We start from the raw sequence: 24,894 nt of genomic DNA on the forward strand, positions 1-24,894 counted from the left end.
CAGAGCCTAGGGCTTGCCGATCGGAAGGTCGGCGGTTCAAATACCCACAACGGGGTGAGCTCCCATTGCTTTGTCCCTGCTCCTGCCAGCCTAGCAGTTCGAAAGCACACAGTGCAAGTAGATAAATAGGTACCGCTCTGGCGGGAAGGTAAACGGCATTTCGGTGTGCTGCTCTGGTTTGCCAGAAGCAGCTTAGTCATGCTGGCCACATGACCCGGAAGCTGTACACCGGCTCCCTCGGCCAGTAAAGCGAGATGAGCACCACAACCCCAGAGTCGTCTGCAACTGGACCTAATGGTCAGGGGTCCCTTTACCTTTACAGATAAAATAAGTACTTCAGAGTCCCAATGCATTGTTTTAGAGGAAGGACAATAAAATCATTTACTTGTGAAATTAAGCCATATAAAAATGTGTATTATACAATGACAATTGAGTTAATGAAATCAGTTAATCCCAGTTTCATATCAAGGTGTGCACAATCCATAGAGTAGATTTCAGTATGAAAGTTAAACAGCTGTTAATATGCCCACTGAAATCAACAGAACTTCAAAAGAGCTTGTTTGTCTGGGTCTTGCCTTATGTTGATAGTGGAATAAATTATTATAATTCAAAATCTCACCACCTTGGAAACAATGCTGCTGTAGTTTAACAAGGGGCATATTAAATGTTGCTGTCCTTAATTGTTTAAAATATAATTATATATCAGTCCTATGTTTGTGTGCCTTGTTTAACACTTATGCTCTAGCATGAAACCATTTTCATTTTCCATTGTTATCTTCTATATTCAAAGGAACCAAAGAAAGTTCTCTTTTGATGGTCTAAGTTAATTCATGTGTACCAAAATGATGTGCTTCCTTACATAGCTATTTTTCAGCACTTTCAGTTTCATGAAAAATAATGGCCTTTTAAATAGATTTCAGAAATATTGTATTGAAATGCAATAGAGTTCAAAACCCGAGTGTAAATGTTAAGATAGCCTATTGTAGCAATGATTATCACACCAAAAGAGGACTGTTCCCCAACAGCCCAGTATAGATTTTATTCTGCCACTTTAAACCATAGCTAAGGAGCAGGTCAGCAGAATTATTGACCCCATCGTCTCCTACAATTTCACATGCAAATCCCCACTTCTCCCTTTTACCATGGTTTATTGTTATGTGCTAAGCTGGACTCCCATTATAACTACAGTTTGCAGATGGTTTCCAATCCTAGGTGAGAAGAAATTTGGTTAGCACAAGTGCATACATAACATTAAATAATGGTGAAATGGAAGGGAATGCACAAGCCCACAGCCCACTATAGATTTCTTAGGTTAACCTGCAATAGGTAATTTCCTAGGTTAAACCTGCAGTAGGTAAATATGAGGGAAGGCTGCATTCCTAAATATTGATGGCTTTCTAGCATATGGTTGGTGGCTGTACATGAATTTTTTTTTCAAGCAATTAAACAGTACTAAACTTTTAAGGATTGTGATTGTATTAGTATTAGTTGGTTAAGTTCCTCTCCCCCAACCGCTCCTACTGTGCATAGCAAATTATCTAGTCATGGTAACCTTGAGCAAAGCCCTTGCTAAACTGATATGCAGGAAATAGTTGTTTTTGAAAAGCATTTATTACTGCACAGCATATGTGCCATGAAGTACTTCGGAACATTGCAGAGATCAGTTGCATTGCAACTAGTTACACTATTGCTTTTTAGAATTGTAAGTTTAGCAACTAGACACTGCATGTTTCTATTTCACGTGCCTCATAGCTGGTCTGTTTAGTGATCCACTGCTTTTAAATTTGCAATGGCAAATTATTCAAGCACCTGTTCAAGTATTTCAATGCTATGAACTAACTAGTTCACCTCATTATTGTCTAAAATAATTGTTCATTTTGTTTTTGTTTTTACTGCTGTCATTTTTTGTGCTTGTCTCTCTTTCCCAGTGAGGGTTGTCGAAGAGAAAATACAATGAAGAATGTTGGATGTCGCAAGTATGCATTTAATTCCCTGCAGCTGAAGGCTTTCCCCAAGTATTACAGGCCTCCTGAAGGAACTTATGGAAAAGTTGAATCATAAGATTACTCTGTCCTGTAATTAGTTGTTCCGTTAAAAAGAAATGTGGATACACTCAATTTTAGTATATGAACTTTGACAACAATGTCAGAAACAATTTTTTGTACGTTTCACTAGTTAATACCAAGCATGTACTTTTATTAAATTGGATTCCATAGGAAAAATATTATTTACTGACCCCTTATAACATGAAAATGTGATGACCGTCTGCTCATGTAACTAGCCATCAGTGTATGTAAGATGCCTGTTCCACTGATTTCTTACTTATATGCCTAAATAAGAAAGGTAATTCCTGGACTGTTGATGATTTTATGAATGAACTTTAGGCAGCTGTTTCACACATCTTTTTATACTGATTTGATTTGAGATTAAGACTTTCATATAATACTTTTTTAAAAAACCTCAGACTTTGTAAATAGTAAATGAATTGGATGTGAGGCAGTTTGATAAGTTACAAGCAGCATCGTTATGCAGGAGAAGCTAAAACTCAGTTTTTAAGACAGTGCAGCACAGTAATATAAATGCCAGGACCTTAAAATGTTTTCCTTTATGTAGGACACTATCATGTAAGTGGTGTGTACTATACAGCATCAGGAATTGACACAAAGCCCAGATCAAAAACTGGACTGGACCCATGATTCTTTCAGTTGTCTTTAGAAATTTTACAATTCTATACCTTTGAAAAGTAGGCTCAAGGAAGAGAGAGTTGCACATGGCAAAATAGTTAATGTGACTAGTAGTGCTCTGGGCAGAGGACTCAAAAGACAAGGTACACATTCTTAACTGGCTGGCATTGTAAATTAGATACAAAAGTGCATTCTGGTTTGGCCTCTGAAGTGCCAAGGAGGCTGAGTCCTCTGCATATCTGCATCATCAGAGGCATCCAACCTATTTCAGTTTGCACCTCTTTCTGTTTATATCCGTCAGCTTACTGCACACAGCAATGCCATTCAGTGGAATACAAATATTCAGAAGCTCTCTCTCTCTCTTTTCATGCACAAGATGATATTATACAACTTCACTTGTGGAAGCAGCTGTTCGATGTTTGCAAGCCTTTTGCCAAGTATGCTTGCTGGATTTACAGCCTGGTTCTAGGACTGAATTAGATGCACTTTAACCATTTGGAATTGGTGGTTCCTTACTTTCCTCTCTGTCTTCAGCCTTTCAAATATGTTTACTGTATTATATTTAACTTTTACTAGGAGTAAACCCATTGATATTAAAGGCCATGACTAACTTAGACCCATTAATTTCAGTGAGTCTACTCCCCATAATAGTTAAATACAGCCCATAGGTAATGAAAACTATGAAGTACATAAGGGATTCCTACTTTCAGATCATTGATTTAAACAAAAGCCAAATGTTTCTCATGACCCCATAATTCATTGATGATAAGGCTACGCACTGAACTGGTATGGGTGTAACACTAAACCATAGTTCAGTGTTATGTGAATGAGCTTTAGGCTCACACCTCCGTAATTACAACTCTGATGAGGAGTGGGAATTTCTTCTTTTTAAACCAGATGCAGTTTATTGTTATCAGGGGTGCCAACTTGAATAAAATATTAGGGGCCCAGGCAAATCCTACCCCACATAATTGATCACGTGACATGGCACATGCACACCATTTGAATGGCAATACCCATCAACTTTGGGAGGGCCCAGCCCCCTCAAATATTTTTTTTTGGGGGGGGAGGGACCTCGGACCCTAGGAGTCGGCTCCTATGATTGTTATGCCCCAAAGGAACAGACAGTTAGTTTAAACTATGCTTCACTGAAACATGTCTGGCCAAAATCATAGCTTATGATACAGTGGTACCTCAGGTTAAGTACTTAATTCGTTCTGGGGGTCCGTTCTTAACCTGAAACTGTTCTTAACCTGAAGCACCACTTAAGCTAACGGGGCCTCCTGCTGCCGCCGCGCCGCCAGAGCACGATTTCTGTTCTCATCCTGAAGCAAAGTTCTTAACCCGAGGTAATATTTCTGGGTTAGCGGAGTCTGTAACCTGAAGTGTATGTAACCCGAGGCACCGCTGTACTGGCTTGTCTCAACAAATCTTAGTTTAAGCTAACCATTTATCCCTTTTGGACAGAACAATAAACTGCTGCTTGTTAAAGACAGGAAGTGGAAGCTTCCAAGCTACTCCTCAAACTTCTGTTTAAGGCAGGAAGTTAATGCATCTCTTCTCCTCCTTGGGCTACCCTGGAGGAGGAGCACATGGAAGAGGAGATAGGAGTGTATCAGTTTGAGAGAGACACTGCTGCTTGTTCACATAATGCTAAATTGTGGTTCAGAATTATTGTCTTCCAATGGGAGATACTCATGTGAAAAGCCGCTATTAACAAAACTACCCTATAGAAAGACACTCATGAATATTAATTGATTGCACCAGTACAAAAAGCAAATGTGTGAATAATGCTTAAGGTAGAACAATACAGTCTTCTGTTGATATGTGACCAGCAGCAAAACAAAAGTGAAATTAAGCACTGATTTTTTAAAATCACGTCATGCTTAATCTTCTGTAGTTGTTTAATCCAGTATATAATAACCATTATAACATTTTCATACTAAGACTGTTTCCCAGAACAAACATCTACACTTTTAAAGTCTACTGAAATTAGTGGTGTTTATGTATAATAACTATGTTTAGGATCATGGGCCCTGTAATGGAAATGGGAAATGTGGTTCAGTTATTCTCCACAAAACAAGAAACCGGTATACATGGGACATTTTCCAATTTTGTGTTACTTCTCCCAGCTATTTATATTTGCACTTTAATTTCGCAAAGGTTTTCATTGTTTATTCAAGCCTACAGACATTTGTTATACTATTTGCTTTTTGCAGTTTGATGGCTTAGCTGTGTTGTTACATGTGCTAGTCATGATTTTGCACTAATCATGATTTTGGTGAACTAGTCTTTTATCGCTGTTTCAGCCTTGTTTGCAGTTTCAGTGTTATGAATGCTATGTAACATGTTTAACCTCGGAACTCTGCACCAAGTGTAAACGTTTTTGGTCCATGTTGAAATTGTACTATTGGGAAAACTCATCCTGATATAGCATAAATGTGCATTATTTTGTATTTATTTTATGTTCACCACTCAGTGTATTTTTTGTACATATTAATCATGTACTTAAACACTTAAGTTATTATTTTTCAGCTTTGGAGGAAGGGCTACTGAAAAGATTTCAGTAATTTAATGATTCTCTAAAACTTTGGCAAGCAATGTTTTTAGAAAACGACACACAGAATACTGTCAGCCATCTCTTGGAGCCATGGGGTGTATTTCCCCATTCTTTTAATGGGAAAGGGAAGCTGAAACTTTAGGCCAGATTGGCTAGTATAAATGTTCAGGATCAGATTTCTAGCTATTTTTAGCTATGCCCCCTCTAAATAACAGTAAGCCTTTATTTTACATGCCTACTTGAATTACACTACGGAAAATTGTTTGTTTTTACAATGTTTCATTCACTTTGGTGAGGCTCTGTGGATAGAAATGCATTATATAGCATTGCAATACTTATATGAAGAATTTCCAAACTCCTCATATGTGTCCTTTGAAACCCTCACTTTTTTTAAGATACCAAGCTATAGTACTGCATTAATTATAGGAAAGGGATTCAATATTCTGATTATCTTTGGATTGTTTGCAATATGTAGAACAACTTTGTCCATGTAATATTTTATAAAGACAATTTGACATATGCATAGATAGGATTCCATTGAGGACAAACTGAATAGAGCTTAATGAAAAATGGAAAACTCCATTTAATTGTTTTATTTGAGTGACAGATTGCACAGAAAATGCATTCTTAAGGAATACTATAACATGAAGTTCTAACTAATTTTTTTTAGTACATTTTAGAAATGAAACCTACTAAAGGGGTATAAAAGAAACTGCTGCTAAGTCTGTTTGTCTCTGTTCTATTAAAACACCCACAGCACAGTTGCCTTTTGGGTTTCATTTATGTATGTAGAGCTATTGTAAAATAGAGCACTGTTTTTGTCTCAACACAGTTGTATTTGCCAAGCTTGGTGCATTGAAAAGTTTATTTTATTTATTTGTTTTGGGGCAGTATTAATATACCATAAACATATGATTACTGTTTTATATAGTCAATTCTTCCAATCCATGTATGCTGTAAATGTGCTAGTCTTTAGGGATAAAATAATAATAAAGAACTGACAAGAATGCTGAGATTAGTATTTTTGTTTCATTAAAAAAAAAGATAAAATACATTGCAAATTTCAAGGCTTTAGGACCTCTGTTATATTATACTTTCTAGGGTTTTCCTACTAGCAGGGGTGTCGGGATTTTCTGGGCCCAGTACACTGTATCTGGACTGGGACCAGTGACCACTTGCAAAAGAGGATGCAAACTTGCATGCAACTTGCATGTGCAAATCTATGTTCTCTTTTTGCAGATGGAGGGTCCCAAAATATAACTTCTAGGGGGTACAACCACCCTGGAAAGATGCATCCTGGTTGCTAGGAAAAAGCAACACATCTTCCAAGGGCAGCGGGCCTGGATAGATCAGTTGGTTACGGCAAACCAACCAGATGGCCAGGATATATATATAATAATTATTAATCCATGGGGTTCCTAAAAGACACCAGTTTTCCTCATTCCTTTTCCTATTTCTGTTGCGTGGTATCCAAACTACTCACTCATCAATCACAGCTCTGACTTTGCTCAAAGGCTAAAAACATGGGTGGAAATTTCAGAGAAATTGCTTAGATGTGCACCTTTCTTTCGTCTGTCCATCCCCCCCAATGAGTGCTAGCATATTGCTTTTTTTCTTTTAATGAAAGTGTGGCCACCTGCTAGTGTGGGTTCAGTACATCAGTATCCCTATACCTCTCTCTCAGTGGAACTGCCTACAAGCGGTTCCATTTTGTTTTAAATTTTTATTTAAAGATTTGTTTTTATTGTTGATAAAGGTGGTCCTACTATTGTGCCTTTATTTATTAATAAGGACAAATAGACATTTTATTTTTTATCAGTATATATAGGGCCAAATCTTTGTGTGGCTTACAATGAAGATAAGCTAAAGATGCTGTTTGGTACAATATACTGCAGAGATGGTATAGAATGATTTATAATTTAAGGGATTTGAGATTTAGGATATAAGGCCATACATCTTATGTTTATCAAACAGCAGCCTCCCCCACCCCCCACCAAAAAAAGCAAACCACTTCTGAAATTAAGGGAACTTGGTGTTACATAGTATATGACAAGGGGTTGCTGATCTAATAATCTAAGGGGGAGTAAAAAAAGTCCACTGGTATACCCAAGCCTTTGGTCCTGCATAAAGTATTATTTATATAGCACTAGCAAGATGTATGGCTATAGCTGTGCTCATGGTCTTACAATAAAAAATTTGACATGGAACTCACTTTAACGCAAACCAGGAAAGAATGTGATTTTTGGGTACACATACTTAAGACTTGATTACAGGCTTAGTTGTAATGTGGCATGGTAACCAGGGGGCTAAACCAAAGGCTTCACATAAGTGGATTTTGAGGATGCAGGCCAGCAAAGGGGAAGGGGGTGGAATCTTCTGAAGGAGCAGAAAACCTCTGGCTGGCTGAAGGGGTGACAATGGAGGACTGAAGGTCACAAACATGCGACATATATGAGGGGCTGTGTCTCTGTCCACTGCTCACCAACCCACTGCCATTCTCCCCATATTAACCCCCTTCCCATGCAACTATTAAGCTCACTTTTCACTTTCCCAAACCACTTTCTAAAGTCACTTTCCTGTTCCACAGACCTGCTTTGTACCCATTTTCACACCCGCCCCCGGTAACTTCCTGCATCTTCCTCCTTCCACACATTGCAACTACTAAGCACCCTTTTCATTTTCTGCCCAGTTATGAAGCCATCATCCCCTTCTATTCTTCAGATGCTGTCATGATCCTGGCTTTCATGTTCAGCCCCCATTCCTATGCCTTCTACTGCCCCCCTTTTTTGCAAGCCCCTTTGCACCGCCAATTTTCCCTTCACTCCTTTTTCCCTTCACCCTCCTCCTTTTCTCAACTCACCTCTGCACACAGACCACCCCCATTTCCATCCTGATCCTCCTATACTGCAGATCCCTTTGCGCACATACCCCATGCTGATATATGTTACTGTATCTTTAAGATGAATAGAATATTAAGAGCAAGTCTGCCAGTTAGCTTATTCAGCTACGGGCCCAGTTGATAGATGTTGTACATATATGGATGTTTGCTTGTTAATTAAACATCCCTTCTAAATTACACACTGAATCTGGAAATTCATGTTGAAAACAACAAATGATATCAGAAGTGGGGGGGAAATACATTGCAGAAAGGTACTATGGTACATTTGAGGGCTCCACATTCTTTCTCTCTCACACGAGGCAGCTGAGGAATGGAAGAGGGAGAAGTCTTAAGTACAATGAAGGGAGTGATGCCGAAAGAAAAACACTGCTTTAAACAATGGCAGAACTTTGAATAAAGTGTTCCCATTCTTATTCAAAGTCACTATTGTCCTTTTCATGCAGTTTGTCCCTTAACTTTGCTAACTCTGCAATGGGAATGAGAACTCTTTACAATATATTTGCAGAAACAACAGAAAGAAATGGTCTTGTTGGCAGGATTTAAATAAACATTTACAACTTTATTTACAGAGAACGAGAAGCATAACAATGTGATAACATAATACTGTATATAAACAGCAGAATGTATCATTTGATGTAATAAACCAGAAATGGTATTTGAGAGAAATCAACAGGGAGGGGGGAAATTGGAAAATGTATGTTCAGCAATGATATTGAATACTTGTTTTGAGAAAAGAAAATCAATAATATTTTTTTTTAAAAAAAACCTTTGAATAAAGTGGGGGTGGGAAAATATTGAGATGAAAATGGTACAGAACTTTGATGAGGCACTACAAATTCTCCAATGGGGACTGCACTATGAGGTTTTTACATTATTATTGCATAGATAAGAATGAAATGACCAAGCAACAAGAGATGTGAATGATCTTGGCAAGAGAGTGCTGGATGAGGAAACCAAGATGAGAGAATGGAAGAACAGCAATGAGAAAGTTACCGCAGTCTAGGCAACAGATGAACTGAGGGTTAGACTCCAAGTGTTAGACTCCCATTTGGGACCTAAAACATGTCAAAGCCTTTAAACAGCTCATAAAACAGCCGTCACTCAAAAGAAAGAAAAAGTCTCTACATGATAAACTGAAAAACCAGATTATCTATGGGAACATATCTATATTCCATGGGAACAAATCTGAGAGAAAGCAGAGTTTATTTTTTAATGAACAAAATATAATCGTAATCCAAAAAAAGAAATTGATGGTAAGATAAATATACCACACAACATGATAAATATTAACATTAGCAAGGCATCCAAGAAAAATTGATGTCAAAATAGCTCACCAAACAATGCTCTGATCAGGCAATGAGCTGCTCAACAGGAATGCTGGCTAGCTATTTGGAAAATCCATTTTATATACATTTTTGGACACAGAACTGTCTGACTTTGCTTGCATGTATGGCTTTTAATAAAAACATGAAAGATAAACATTATATTTCCAATGGCAGATATCTTGTGCAGGTGATACCAAAAGCCATAGGATTTTATGACAGCACACAGAGAAAGTGCATAAAGAAAGAACAAGTCCCTGAGGGATGCTAACTGAGACAGGGAAGGCAGAGGAAGTCTCTCTCCCTATGGTTATATTGAATAATCAATTAGACAGGTAGCTCTTTTTTACCTAGCCAAGGTAAATACCAGGATTCCACGCGTTTTCTGTTGCAGAATATCTAATGCCTCTACATATTTTTCTCTGCCCTTCTGAGTAATAAAATATAACTTTCTAGAAGGGTGTGGAGAGTTGCCTATCTATTTTGACAGGGTTAAGTGCTAAAATGGAGCATGTCTCTCCTCATACAACCAAGCTTGGGCAACTAATAGACTTGTACTAATAGACTTTGCCCTATTGATTGACTTCATATCAGAGCCATTAACCAGTCATACCCTTAGTTCTTCTAAGTGTTTTGCTTCTTGGGTGCTGTAAGGAGTCCATGAGATCATATATTCCTGATTCCCCCCCTTTTTTTTTTGCTTTTAGACCCCATCTACACTATACATTTAAAGAAGTATTATGCCACTTTAAACAATCATGGTTTCCTGCAAATAATCCTGGGAACTGTAGTTTGTTACTAGGAGACCCCTTCCCCTCAAAGATCTACAGTTTCCAGAGTCCCCTGGGAAGAAGGATTGCTTATTCAACAACTGGAAATACTACTCTCTCACACACACTGATTTATAGTGCAAGGCTTTCAGTGCCAAATCAGGAAATCCAGTAATGGATATCCAATAGAGCATGTAGTTTGGCCCTAAGACTATTTATTAATTTTGAGTGATTTATATCATCACTTCTCTCCAATTGTTGAGGAGACCTAATATAACCCTACTGTTTATTATGTGAGTGGTAAATATTAACTTACATGCCCTTATAAAATGTGTTAGCTCAGGTCAAGTTCCACTGGGTTAAAAGGTAGCAATCAAACATCAGCCTGAAAAGAATTTCACCAATACCAGGTAAGAACACACATTTTAAGTTTAGCTTTTGGGAGGAAAAAAAAGATGTGCTGAGCAGAGTGGGTGGGAAAGAGAAAAAACTTTTGACTGTTACACAGTACCATATGTCATTATGTGGATCTGATGTCTGGTTTGTATCACCAAGTATATAATTTTCAGTTTAAGTGTGTTTGATAGAGCTCTGAGGCAATTTTTTTAAAAATAAATAAATTCATGAAGGCAATGCAACAATAATAGTAATAATTCAACCACAATAAACTGTGGAGTATATCATTTCTGGGCTCCCAGATTAATATTACATCCTAAAATATAGAGGTATTGTAATACTACTGTCAGCTATTAATAGGTCATGTTCTCCCTAAACAAAGAACTGTAATATGGGAAAGTAGTAAATGAACCAAAATATAATTTTGTGTGTGCTGCTGAATCAGCTTTGAAGGTGGGTTATTTATGTATCTAGGAAATCTCATTACACATACATTTAACCCAAGAAAATGAGTAATACAGGAAACTTAGATGGCTTTGGAATACACTTTGTCAGCTTTACCATCAAGACAAATGCTAGGGCAGATTTCAGATGTGTTTATTTAAATATTTTATTATACTACCTTTCATAAAAATATCCCAAGGCAATTCACAATAAAACAAATACGACAGCAACAAAGATAGGATAAACTCAATACACAGGTATTAATAGCCAGCAAAGGTCTAGAATAAAAAGTATTTAGCAAGTGCTACACACCCAAAACATGAGGTGTTTGCCTTATCTCTGAGAGGAGATTGTTCCATAGGCTGGGCGCCACAACAAGAGGGTCCTCTGCAGGTTGAAATGCAACCAGGAAGACCTCATTGGAAGATCTGAATGACCGGATATACTGTTATTTATATTGGGATCTTAAAGGCACTTGACGACAGTTTCTGACACCAGCCTATTTTAGTAGTTGCTTTTACCTTCAGGCCAAATTCCCTAAACCTCCACCCCAGCCAAATACACCCACAGCCCTGGAGAACCAATGGGTATAATCTGCCTCTGAAACCCAAAGCTCCTCTGATTGTACTTCTGATTCCTTGGACAGTTTAGCCAATTTAAAAAACCCACTTGTATCATGCTCTTCTGGTAAGATTTTTATATAGGGCAGTTTCTCAGATCAATTCATCCACCGGCTCCCTTCTCCTTATCTTCACCAGATGTGTATTAATAACAGAGTATTAATATTCAGGCCTTAGCTTTTCTCCTCACACTACCTTCCTCAACTCCTCTGTCAAAATTCAACTGTCCTTAACCACAGTTAATGTCCAACCATAAAACTGCTGGACAATTGGAGTCTGCTGTCACCCAGACCAATCAGAAAGAAGTTACCTGACCAAGGAGCCGCCCAATAAATTCTCCCAGAGATCATCTCTCCCCCCAGAACCTATCACCAAGCAGCTACTGTTTAATTTATTTATTATTATTATTAGTAGTAGTAGTATATAGTCTGTGTATACACACACACACACCTGTAGATCTCAACGCAGTTCGCAACATCAAAATACAAGTTAAAAACAAAATAAAAACAACAACACAAACCACAAACCAATAACACCCCTCCCCCCACAAACAATTAAAAGGGTACAGGATGTTAAACAGCCCAAGGCCTGGTTGAAGAGGAACATTTTTGCCTGGTGCCTAAAAGCGTATAATAGGCTTGCAACACACACAATAACGACACAAACATCAAACTTTGACAATCACAGAGGTCACATAATATTTTTTGCTTTCAGCGCAAGCATGTCATTTTGTGAAGGGGCAGGGTAGCCATGGGGCTAATAATGACCCATAAGCTACTTTGCAGTATTTCAGCACAAAAAAGGGGAGTGTGGCAAAAGGAGGGACGCATTGACAAACAAAGGTGCCCAGGTATTACTCACCTGCAGGAGTCTGGTGGCTGCTGCTACTTCTAGTAGCATTCTGGGGTGCCAGTGGTGAGTCAAAGATGGAATATGTTCTCCACAGCATCTGATTAAAAAAGAAAGAATTATTTAAGGAGTCTAGAGTCTTTTCTATGAACATAGCCCTAGAATTCGGAAATATGCCACCCATCTTCCAGCAATTTAAAAAAAGCACACACCTTCAAGATAAAGCATGGCTGATACTTCCTTTCTATAGTGCAGACTATCTTTGATCCCCTGTATGGGACAGCTGCATATATTCCTTTCCTGCATATATTCCTGCATCGCAGGGGGCTGGACTAGATGACCCTCGGGGCCCCTTCCAACTCTATATAATTCTAACTTCGGGTTGGCACGCCCTGAGAGGAGTGTGCTGCAGCAGCAACTCTGGAAAGGTGATGTGGAGGATTCAACATGGGCTGCGGCGGGGATGGAAGGATCACGAATTAAAAAATGGAGAAAGTTCCTCACAATTCACAGGTATAGCTTCTGGCTGAACAAGCTGCTCATTATTACTCACGAAGCTACAGGTGCTGCTTCCATTATTACCTTTGCAACCTACCCCCCCCTCCAGCGCAAAGGGGACAAAGATAACCACCTGCACCTTATTTGACATTCTGCTTCAGGCCACGACCGTCGTCCCAGTTGAGACCACCCCACCCCCGGCTGCCGCCAGCAACACACACAGGCAGACCTCGACGGTCCCCTCCACCCCAGGCTATGCGTTTTCAGCCCCTATCCCTCCTCCCCACAGCGAAAAAGCCGTTACGCGTGGAGGCGAGCGCTTGCCTTCCGCAGCTTAGGCCGCGGCTGCCATAGCAACGGTGCCGGCCACCCTCCCTCCCCTGTCCCTCTCACCTCGCGCGAACTCATGAACGAAAGGGAAGCGGCTCGTGATTGGCCAGCTTGCCTCTCTGTGGGCACCGGGAGGCCTTTCGGCGCGCGGCAACGAGAGCGAACCGCGGCCACTCTCTCACTGCAGGTAGGAGGCGGGGGAGGGGCGCCGTGAAAGAGAGGAGCCCGCTATTCATTGGAGGGTTAGGGAAGAAAGACCCCGCCCCCGACGTTGCTCCCTGCGGCCGGGTTGGAAGGAAGGTGGTCCTGGCCACGTGCTCGCTCCCTCGCTCGCACCTGCAGGCTGTTTAATTTATTGGCATGCGGGCGGCCACGTTTTCCCCCTCTGGGACGTTTTGTTCAGATGTTTGTCCTGGCTTTTGCTTTCTAACCCACTCAGGTCTGCCCCCACCCCCAAAATAAAACCCCCATCATTTGGCAGAAAAACAGTATTTTTTTCCTGTAAAACAATATTTGTAACCGAGTTTGCTAAAGTAGATCTTGTCAGAAATGAACGACGGATTTTTAAAAACCAGCTAAATGCAAAATACCGTATCTTTAAAGACCATAACCAACTTGTCTCAATTGTATATTGCGTTATACTGCACCGTGGTCAATTTCCACGTTATCTCTGCCGTTGTTGCATTTTGCAACAGTTGCATAAGAGGCAGAAAATCCGTTAAGTACAGTTACTCCCTGTAATCTTCGTCCTCGTCATCATTGTTACTACGGTACTTTAAGCTGTATGCTTTCTCAAGGAGATGTGCCCAAAGCAGCTTAGCAACACAGCAGGGCAACAACAGGAATGTGTATTAACCCAGCGTCGTTATTACAAGACTGCAAAATATTGTTGCAGCTTAGATAATGAAACAAATTGTTCATGACCTACATTTTGCAGACTAGAGACCGCCTCTTCAGTTGCATGGAAGGTTTTCTCTAGTTGACAGGTGCACAAAGTTGGAGAGAGAATCTCAGTGAGCTCTGGTCCTCATCTCCATTATGTCTTGGGGTTATTTTTGTGTTCTTTCCTTTGTCTGTTGTATATATTGCTTCTCTCTTTATTGCATAACTGAAAATCTAATTTGAAAAACTAAAAAAAGATCCAGTAATAGTCACCTATTCATTCATTCAGTTCAATTCAAAACAGAGCACAGTTATGGAGGCCAGTGATGGGGGAAAGCTGCACTCCTGGAATTCTACTGATTATGCATCTTTTAAAGCATAGAATCCTATTCGACAAAGTGTAAAACCTAAACGCCTCTTGTGGTGACAGTGAATCAAGTCCAAGCATTTTTGCACTTGTTATTAGCTGACAACCACCATACATTTAGAGACAGTTGTCCAATATTTAACTTTTTGCCAAGTGGGCTAGTGTTGGTCGTGATCCTGTTGCTGCCCTGGTTTAAGTGTGGAGTGAAGATGAAAGAGGCATTTGGTGTCTCACTTGCTTTCCCCATGCCCTTGAGTGTAATACACCCCAGAGGAGGGGTAGAAGATCTTCCTAAATATGTTTTGTGTGTATGAGCATCCCTCTGTTACCACAGTTCCACTGGTCTGGTGGTCAGTATGATACAAAGCTTGTCTATTTAAATTATTTGTTTTACTTTTTCATAGGCATTTCTAAAATGAAGAAACTTCTGCTGGTTGATGTTGATTGTGGTGTTGATGATGCTCAAGCTATTATGATGGCCCTGGCATCTCCCAGTGTCGAAGTCCTGGGGATTACTTGCTGTTATGGAAACAGCATCTTGGAAAATATATGTAAAAATGTACTTCGTGTGTTACATATTTGTAACAAGCTTGAGGTAATCTGTTCCTGCTGAATAATCTTTCAAACAAATTTTGCATTATGGTGTCATGATGTGGTATTCATAAATGAGACACAGATAACTTGATCTTATGCATACTGTACTTGCTTCCAAGTAGTGTCTATTTTTACACATAATGGAAATCACTGAGAACATTTGGTTGAGCCAACTGGCTTCAACCAGAAGCCAACACTGAATTTTCCTGGTCCCATGGTGTAGAATACTCTTCCACCAGAGATTCAGTAAACATCTGCTGCTAATTTTCAGGTATCTCTTGAAAACCTTTTTATGCTGGCAGGCCTCTTCTGGCGATTAAACTTTTTCAAGATGAATCAGTCAATTTATGATTCTTCTGCATTGTTTTATTATAGTATCTCGTGGGTTTTTGTGTGTGTTGCCATATAAATTGTTGCACACTGCCTTGATATTTTATATGAGCGGGTGGTTTATCGGTATTATTATTCATAAATAAATAAATAAATGTGGCTGCATCTGTGATCTTAAAGATTGCAGCTGCTTCTCTTAATGGTTTACCGCCTTCTATTAATAGTGATCCATGTGGCTATTACAAAAACATGCATGACTACCTGGATGTGGCTAGGTCTGTATTTCATTGTTTGCAGTGGACGTTATTACCAAGTAAATGTGATCAGGGTTTCAGTTTAAGGAGGCATCCTTAATGTACATTAAAATTAATGGAGCTTGTTTGCAATAGAATTTTAAGATTTTAAACGTGAATAGGATTGTGGTACAGAAAGTAAACAGAAGTGGCCATCATGAGCAGGGGAGTTCTGTGCATCAGTTCCCTAAACGTAAGACAGGAGACATCTGTTCCTTTCCACGGATTACACTTGGATTCAAGATTAGCTCTTGTCATTCCTTCTGTTCTGATGTAAAGTGGGCTTCCAATATGAGAAGGATTAAAAAACAACAACCTCTTAGATACTTATTTCCCTAGTCTGATATAAAGATAGATCTCAGCTGCATAGAAAAGAAAAAGTGTTTGTCAAATGCATGTGGGTAAAGGCAAAGAATGAATGCTAATAATTGTGCATGACAGTAAGATCTAATTAAGCCTTGTCAAAGAAAATGCAAAAGGGTCTTGTAATCATTTAGTTACTATTGATTTGTTTTAAAAAGCTATGGATGCTTGCATGAGATCTCGTAGGAGATCAGACAGCCCCACAATATCCCAGAACTGGCATGCCAAGAGGGCCTTCCCACCCCGCAGCAAGGCAGAGAACTTAAAAGCTCTTTTTGCATATGGTCCACTTGGGTTACAGGTGTGACCTCTGCCTTGAGCTCTCTGCCTTGCTTGGGGGGCAAGGCCTGCTCAGCTTGTCAGCTCTGGAAGGCTAGGGATGCTCTCACAGGAGCAGTTCTAAGATGACAGTTTGAGTATACGTGTTTTTGCTTATATGGAACCCCTCACATAATATGTAATCGTATTTTGTGTGTGTGTGTGTGTGTGTGTGTATAAAATTGACACCTGTAACTGTGTAATTTGTAGTACAGCATTCACAGGCAAGACTGAAGCAGGTTTGGTTAAGAACAGATAAAAGTTTATTAATCCATAAGAAATGATGGGATACAGTAGATGCAGGATAGATATGGATTGTGGCTGATGTCATGTGTACACCACTTTCTAAACCCACAGTGGAGCACCCTGGATGCAGAGTAAATGGGAGTGTGTACACAGCCTTAGTCACAGTTTGGCCTAAGCCCAACCCCTGCAGATTAACTAGTTGACAATAAAAGCTATTTGACATCTGTATTTCATTTTGGCGGCATCAATGGTTTTTGTCTTAAAATTAAAATCACATTGTTGTCATATCTTGCATAGATTCCAGTTTATCCTGGTGCCTCATCTCCTATACTTGGTGGACCTGTGGAAGGGGCAGATTATCATGGAAAAGATGGACTGGGCGATGTTCCAGATCCCAACGCTCCAGGATTAGAGCTTCTGCAGGAAGAACATGCTGTGCTTGCAATGTTAAGAATAGTCAATGAACGACCGGGTCAGGTGAAATGATATAAAATTCATTCAGCTCCTCCCTAGTGAATTTTACTATTCAAAGTAGACATGGATCCAAAAGCATGTGGATACATATCAAAAGTTAGCAGGATCCTTTCCACAGGGCAGTTGGCAGTAGATCACTCTGTGTGAGAGAGAGGTGATCATCTAGATAGAGCACACTCTAATGTCTTTTAAATATTTTCTCTCTCTCGTATATCAGTGCTTTGGGAGTTTAGCTTCCCTAAAGTTCCTTGGTCTTCATAACCCTTTCAAAAATAAAAATAAAATTGCCCCTTACAGACTGAGTGAACTGCACTGTTTCCCATCACATTTCATTTCTACACGACACACTGGTTTCCTTAAATTCAGTTAACTATATTTTAAATACTGTACTCTTATTCACTTCCCTTCTTTCATAGTTCTTGTATTTTGTAGGTGAATAATGAAGGTTTCTCTCCCGGTACAAATAGCAATGGGATGATCTTCGTTGGTATTCCAGTGGGAGGGAAATGATTAAATACTCCCTTCCCACCTTCCTGCTGTCCTACTCAGGTCCCCTTGCCCCTTCCGTGGCTGATATTTACATTTTTAGAATATATATATACTGGAATATGTGTGTGTGTGTGTGTTAGTGACAGATCTAGTTTGGTTCTAAGAATCATCCCGGTGGGTGAAGATGGGCCAAGAGGAAATGGATTTTTTTCGGTAAGGAGAGGAAAGTAGTACAGGGGTGCAGGTATTGGTGGTGTGGGTGGGTAAGAAATGGCTGGAGGAAAGAGACTATATGGCTCTGGAGGGAAAAGCATACATAATAAATTTAGCACAGGGGCTGTATAGTGGTGGACATGTGGACTTACTAAAAGGAGTTTCGATAGTGCCGTATTTTGCTCCTTCTGTCACCAGTGCTTCTGCAGTGATGACGATTGTTTGTATAATTTGTGTACAGCTTAGTATTTCCTTAGAAATACAACCCTAATCCCTCCCTTGGAGCCCCAGCTGTGTTGTTATTGCTAGGGAAACTAATGCTGCTAATAATGCTTAACATACTGGGCTTTTTGAGCGTTCAGTGCATTTAGCAGGCATGAACTCATCTCCGGCTTCTGTGGCAGAAGAGGGTGGTGGCACCATCGTCATGTTGTGGAAGAGCGAGATTTCCCGTCCACGTCATAGCAATGACACTTCATGGGAACTGTAGCTCCATACAGAGACCTGATCGTGCAGACTCCATTCAAAACAGGGAAGAATTATGCAAGCAAGGTGCTCTGTGTCATCGGGCATTGACATGGGGTGCCTGATTCTCCTTAAAATTTAGCACTGGTCATAACAGCTTCCTATGTGCATTTGAGATCATGAGTGTGTGCTGTTTGAACTGGGGATTTCTCAACTCACAGTTCCTTATTTGGTATTACTGTACAGTTGTCAGCTGCCCAGAAAAAGATATAGCCCTGACCAGGTCTTTTTCCTGGAGCTCAGCGGGGACTATTTAACTACAGAGGGGTTGTCAACACAAGACAGCACAACTATTAAATAAGTCACTTCAATGAATTGTTGTGTATGTTTTATAGGTTTCTCTAGTTGCTACTGGTCCCTTGACCAATTTAGCGCTGGCAGTGAAAATGGACCCAACATTTCCTAAGAAACTTAAAAATGTGTTCATCATGGGAGGAAATACGGAAGGTAAATCAAGAGGGCTTGTTAGGCATGTTTGTATGTAATTGTTTTCTCTCTTAATATTTCACAAGTGAGCTGCTTTTTAAAGAATATTCTTGCCTGCAGAACACTTGTGTTTCAGTGTTTTGCAGCAACAAGTTATGTTGAGTCATCATTCAAGTACTTATTTTGTCTTAGTTGTTACCTTGATGGTTCAGCAACTGAATTTGCAAGAAATCCTCCTGATTATTCCTGAAGACAGCATACTTTTCTTTTGTGTGGGAATTTTGTTGCCTACTTTGGAGACATTTAAAACAACTATGCATTAGTCCATACTTCCGGTTGTTCCATGCCTAGAAAGCATGGGTCCAAGCTGTTTCCCACTTGTCCCTTTTCTCCACGTGGGGTCTCAGTGGTTTTGCATTTGCCTTGCAGCTTCCCCATGGAAAACATGCTCCTTTTTTTTTAAATTGGGCATTAGAGACTCCTCCAAGTGTGATTGTGCTCCTTCTGGTATCTGAACGCAGGAAATGTAGCTCCAAAGGAAATCGCTGGGTCTCCCTGCCTTGGAGTGTCAGTTTGTTTCCTGCCTTTGCTTGAAGCAGACCATTCCATCACATGAATTCCACATTCTTCCGGCCTCTTCTGTCTCTCTGACTGCGCCTTTTTAAGATTGGTGCAGTTTATGAGTTTGTATGGGCTTTTTGTTCACATATGACAATGTACATGTTTGGAGGCGGGGGTGAATTGTCCTGCACCTGTGGCAAATAACAAAGAGCTGTTGTGAAGGAAGCAGCCGTTAGAAACTGAACGAATTGTCCCACAGAAAGCTAAAGTCGCTCTTTTTTGTTTCTATTAGCCAGAGGAAATACTACAGTCTGTGGAGAATTCAATTTTGCAACAGACCCAGAAGCTGCTTACATTGTCTTAAATGAGTACACCTGCCCAACTTACATTGCATCATGGGAGTTCACATGTTCCTGCCCACTATCCTGGGTAAGGTATTAATGATCTGTTAATATCTAGGCAAGTGTTTCAGCTTGATCAAGTGGCAGCAACCCTATATGTAGTTACCTGGAAGTAAGCCCCATTGAACTCAATGGTTCTCGTTTCTGAGTAGACATGTATAGGATTGCATCTGGGTTGTATCCAGCATTAGTCCTGTTTAGAATAGACCCACTGAAATGAGTGACCATGAATAACTTAGGTCCATCAATTTCAATGGGTCTGCCCTGAACGTGACTTAGTTGGTAACTGATTTTTAAAAAACTTAATTGAATATGACAAGTCTATTTTATATAAAGAAATCTATCATCCTCATGACTATATATCCATCGGGAGCTAAAATGATTAATTCTTGCCACTGTGAATTCCCTGTGGAACATTACTGATGTCAAGGTCAATAATGTTTATTCTGGAGTTTTTACTTAACTTTTTATGCAGTTGAATAGTTCTCTTTTTTTAAAAAAGCCCAAACTGTTATTTACTTTGCAGGAATTCTACCATGAATGGGTTAACCAGAAAACTGAGAAAGCTATGTTCATGAAGAAAATATTTTCTCATTCTTTTGAATTCTCAAAAATCTTGGGGGAAAATCCAGGTGAAAAAGAATGGCGGTCAGGGTTTGTTCCATGTGATTCCTACGCTATGGCAGCTGCCATCGAAGAGAATTTTGTAACAGAATACACAGCAATTGGTGTAACTGTTGAGCTCAAAGGTTCACTAACAAGAGGAATGATGGTAGTGGACTGGAGTAACAAACTGAACAAGGAGAACAAAGCTTTCATAATGAAAAATTGTGATTTAGGGAAGTTCCAGTCACTTCTGCTAGCTGCTTTAAAATAATAATAATATTTTGTATTGTTATAAGGACTTACTGAAGTTCCTTCCTCAAGCATACATATAATGGGCATCCTGATCTCTGGTGTTGCTATCCAATCAGGTTTGTGTTGCAATACCTAAAATTACATTGCGGTTGTTGATTTTTTATTTTTTTAAAAAACACACCAATCAAGTGGTATATTAATTATATGAAAACAAAAAACAAAAACAAAAAAAAAACCAGAAGCCACATCACAAAGGGGTTTTCAGCCTCCTTTACTAGCACAGAACATATAGCTGGAAGAGGGTGAAAGATACCCATCCTCTGGGAGTCCCAAGATTTGGCTCTAAAATAACTCATTTCATGACACTGGCCTCCATTTGAAGAGTGAGCTGATGGCATAATGCAGGGAGCTAAGCCAGTTGCATAGCCAGAGCAATATTAGGTTGGTAGGCATCAACACTGCTGCCATTTGTATTGCCTCTATTGCTGAAAAAAATCTTGTGAAAGGTCCAAATTGAACTTGCACCACTGAGAGAGAATCCATAGGACTTAAGACATCTTGCGAGTTACCTCAGAACGTTAAAAACCCATGTTGTCTGGTAGACTGAAATAGATGCTTAGTTATCTAATATTGATTTATCTGCAAATAACGGGCAAAAATTCTATTAGGGAGTAGTAAAATTAGTATACACATGTTGAGCACAATCTAGAGAAAAACAAGCATGGTTTTAGAATTACTTTCACGGAATAAATTTGCCATTAGATCCAATAATGTTTACGTTAACTTTCAGAAAGCACACACCAATTATTTTACACGAGATTTTTTTGTGTAATAGCCACATAGAATAAACTACGTGAAATGCTGGAAACTTTTGTTAATTTAGAAGCACAAGGGGGAAATAAATTACATGAATATGCTACATCAGCATATGTAGGAAAGTACAGTCATACCTTGGGTTACAGATGCTTCAGGTTGCGTTTTTTCGGTTTGCGGACCACCGAAACCCGGAAGTACCGGAATTGCTCTTTGCGCATGCACAGATGTGCCGCTGCAGGTTGCACACACTGCGGGTTGTAAGCGTGCATCCCGCACGGATCACGTTCGCCACCCGAGCGTCCACTGTAATGCTGTAATCATTATGTTCATGTGTACAGAATTCTTTGAATCAGTTAAATTAATAAACCACATCTACAGATCTGATTAATAGAGTCAATTTATTGTATAAAATATTGAACTAAGTCTGTATATGCGTGTGTGTTCATGCACATATACACACACACATTTTAAAACATTTAATAAAATACTATTTAAAAAATTGAAAAGTGCACTCCACTTTCTCTAGATTGTACCTGTGAATCATAATAACTCTGCTAGCTTTTGTGCCATTTGCTCGGGGCAAGACGCAAGAACGACAAGATAGAGGCGTGTGCACCAAGTATTTTGATAACTTGCTGTAGGTTCTTAGAAGTTCTGTTGGGTCAGACTGGAGTGGAAACAGTGTGCACTAAGTTCTAGGAGGAATAGGATCCTGGAGCAGATGGTGTCTTTTCTAGTCATTCCTCAAAGGGAACTCTGCCTTTGGCCTAAACCCAATAGTTATCTACTGTACATGAGATTCATAGGAAAGTGATGGCACCCTTGCTGCCCCATCATCCCACTGATATGGCCAGAATCTTTAATATCAATTCATTTCTACACCCATGTAGTCTTATACATATTTCTTTTGAGTACTGAAGGATGCTGTTTACCATTCTGCAAACTTTTAAAGATATAATTATATAAATTAACATCATTACACTCCATTACTCCTTGTATGGCAAAGCAGCCAGTTTTAAAAACCACCACGGGGGAATTGGGGGAAAGGAGTAATGCTTTGCAGAAAACCCTTCCCTTCCACCCTCCAAAATAGGCGCCTATTAGTACAGTATAAGTGATTTTCTTACTAAATTTATATTTTCCCCAAAACCTTGTTTTAAAGACTTGCTAGTTCAAAGAAATTGGTTACAGACTACCTTGTATCTAACAATGAATACAATTTGGCCAGAAGGTGGTGCTGTCGATCTAGAACTGCAGCTTTGGAAAATGAACTGTAGCTTAGCAGCAAAGCGTTCCACGTTCAATACCTGGTATCTCCAAGTAAATCTGGAAAAAGATTCTGGTCTGAAACAATGGAGAGTCACTGTCAGTCAGTGTAGAGAACACTCTGCTAGATTGACGGATGACCCGATTCTCAACAAGGCAGCTTTCTTAGTTCCCCAAAACCAGTCCCTTATGGCACAGAAAATTGAGTCTTATTTCTAAATCAGGAAAAAGGAGGGAAGAATGTTATGTTGCAGCATTTATTGTAAAACCTGCCGACCTTGCAATATTGTTTCCATTGCCAGCTCATTTTTGGTTGTTTTCCCTGCACAGAAAGGACACTGCAGGGGAGTTTATATGGTTCTTTACGAAGTAGTTTCAAGATAGCACTTCAGCAGCAAAATATTGTCATTGTACGCTTTAGTCTCACTGTTTCGCCACACTTCCCTAGGCAGTGAAAAGCTCGAGGGGCAGCACTATCCAGGGGCTGGCTTTACTTGGAGATCACTACGTTTTGTAATATTTGATGTATAAATGAAGAAGCAGAGCATTCATACAAGCAGCAAATCCACTGTCCCATTTCAGACTGCCAGAGTGAGGCACCCCAAGATGCTTCAGCAATTTGCCTTTTGTCACTTGCATTTATGTTTCTTTCCTTCCTTTTTCTCTCTCTTCCTCTCAGCCCTACCCATCAGAGCCACTACCCAGCAGGGAAAGGGAGAGAAAAAACGATGTTACCTCCCTAGTCCCATTCGTCCCTCCCATTCAGAGCACTCAAGGAAGATCTTCAGCTACTTTCTAGCCTGTTAGCTGAGGAAGGAATCATTAACCACCCACCTCAAATCATTAGCCTTCCTTCAACTTGTCTCAGGACTGTTAGGACAAACCAAAATACAAAAGTAGTGGGCAAGCTTTCAAGTTTTCCTGAAAGCTGGATGGAGAGAGAAGAGAGGGAAAACAACAGCACCAACCAGGCTGGACATATTATTATTATTATTATTATTATTATTATTATTATTATTATTATTAAGCCGGGATAGCTCAGTCAATAGAGCATGACACTCTTAATCTCAGGGTTCATGGGTTCAAGTCCCAAGTTGGACAAAAGATTCCTGTGTTGCAGGGAGTCAGACTAGATGATCCTCAGGGTCCCTTTCAACTACAGTTCTATGAGTCTATACCACCCTTCATCCAAAGATCATGGATATATATATATATATATATATATATATATATATACACACCCACACCCACACACCCAAAAAACATGTAACATTATAACAAACGAAAACAATATCCCCCCCGCCCGCCCGTTAGAAAACTATAGATTATTTAATTAGCCAAAGGCCTGGGAGAAGAGGAATGTTTTTGCCTGGTGCCTAAAGATATGTAACAAAGGTGCCAGGTGAGCCTCCTTGGGAATTACAGGTAACAAAAGGAGAGAAAGAACAAAACCAAAACAAATTGTCATGCTTTACCATCAGAACCACAGCATGCCAGGTAATCTTTCTAACTGTGTAAAGCTTGACTTGCAGCAACCTGGACTAAGCAAGAAGCATGACAAAATACCTCCCTGGACCAAGCTGCTAAATGAAATAATAGAGATAAATTCAGAAACATATTGCACATTTACGCGTGCTTTACTTGCCATTCCCAGCTGCAGTCTTGTCTTGAGCCCCAAGTTGCTTTTCTCATACTTTTACCATCAGCTGCATACATGTCTCAAGAGCGCAGCATAACTGTAGGAACAACCTTAGAATTATTGTGCTTCCAAAGAGTTGATGCCAGCATGCCAAGTAATGGCCTTTCTGCAGCCTGACAAATTGCTTGCTTGTAACTAAGTGCCTCTGTCACTGGAATCCACTTTGGAGGCTGCATTTGGCTGCACCGCCTTCTTCCAGGCATAACGGCACTGTCATCATACTTGCTAATGCACTAATACTAAACTTATTAACACCTGCTGTTTTACTGCTGGCTGTATTAACACACCACCAGTTCTAAAATGTCTAACTGAGATGACTAAGTGCAGACACATACAGAAAGCAGGAAGGAGCAGCCCCTGCTTCTAGTGAGACAAGACAAATTGCATGCATATGGAGTCAT

The 24,894-nt window shown here is 39.8% G+C and overlaps 2 protein-coding genes and 2 long non-coding RNA genes across 21 annotated transcripts in view; 2 read left to right on the forward strand and 2 right to left on the reverse strand.

The window, feature by feature from the left end:
• Window positions 1–6,251, forward strand: part of INPP4A (inositol polyphosphate-4-phosphatase type I A) — a 105,551-nt gene extending 99,300 nt beyond the window's left edge. For all 15 annotated transcript variants that reach the window (XM_083610549.1, XM_083610554.1, XM_083610528.1 and 12 more), the window contains one exon: window positions 1,929–6,251. In XM_083610549.1, the coding sequence (XP_083466675.1) occupies window positions 1,929–2,061 (133 nt within the window). In that variant the 3' untranslated portion in view covers window positions 2,062–6,251. The remainder of the gene's footprint in view (window positions 1–1,928) is intronic.
• The window catches only part of LOC310761267, a 30,482-nt gene extending 17,111 nt beyond the window's left edge, over window positions 1–13,371 (reverse strand). The window contains exons 1-2 of one of the 2 annotated variants that reach the window (XR_014547284.1): window positions 13,347–13,371; window positions 12,557–12,644 (exon numbers count right to left, since the gene is read on the reverse strand). This is a non-coding gene — a long non-coding RNA (uncharacterized lncRNA). Of the gene's footprint in view, window positions 1–12,556; window positions 12,645–12,756; window positions 13,228–13,346 lie in introns of those variants that run through there. The other variant, XR_014547285.1, reaches the window with a different exon arrangement.
• On the forward strand, window positions 10,550–20,755 carry LOC310761187 (inosine-uridine preferring nucleoside hydrolase-like). Of its 3 annotated transcripts, none has more exons than XM_083610966.1 (6): window positions 10,550–10,645; window positions 15,026–15,216; window positions 17,063–17,242; window positions 18,802–18,913; window positions 19,746–19,882; window positions 20,381–20,755. In XM_083610966.1, exons 2-6 carry the CDS (start codon window positions 15,037–15,039, stop codon window positions 20,729–20,731), a joined length of 960 nt encoding a protein of 319 aa, XP_083467092.1. In that variant the 5' UTR covers window positions 10,550–10,645; window positions 15,026–15,036; the 3' UTR covers window positions 20,732–20,755. The 3 variants fall into 3 exon arrangements, with proteins under 3 accessions (XP_083467092.1, XP_083467093.1, XP_083467091.1); XM_083610967.1 differs by lacking the exon at window positions 10,550–10,645 and adding an exon at window positions 13,461–13,559; XM_083610965.1 differs by lacking the exon at window positions 10,550–10,645 and adding an exon at window positions 13,607–13,811.
• On the reverse strand, window positions 20,751–23,758 carry LOC310761391. Its single transcript, XR_014547460.1, has 2 exons — window positions 22,836–23,758; window positions 20,751–22,799 (listed from the first exon to the last, which is right to left on the reverse strand). It is a non-coding gene; the product is annotated as an uncharacterized lncRNA (long non-coding RNA).
• Between the last annotated feature and the right edge of the window lie 1,136 nt (window positions 23,759–24,894).

Source organism: Podarcis filfolensis, assembly GCF_964270895.1.
Source record: "Podarcis filfolensis genome assembly, chromosome: 4".
In the NCBI taxonomy this organism is placed as follows: Eukaryota; Metazoa; Chordata; class Lepidosauria; order Squamata; family Lacertidae; genus Podarcis; species Podarcis filfolensis.

Excerpts from the sequence above, each read along its gene's own strand:
- LOC310761187 (XM_083610965.1), top strand. The coding sequence starts at position 13,733 with ATGCGGGCGGCCACGTTTTCCCCCTCTGGGACGTTTTGTTCAGATGTT. Across the intron at positions 13,812-15,025 it reads TTGCTTTCTAACCCACTCAG|GCATTTCTAAAATGAAGAAA; the intron begins GTCTGCCCCCAC and ends ACTTTTTCATAG. Across the intron at positions 18,914-19,745 it reads CATGGGAGGAAATACGGAAG|CCAGAGGAAATACTACAGTC; the intron begins GTAAATCAAGAG and ends TGTTTCTATTAG.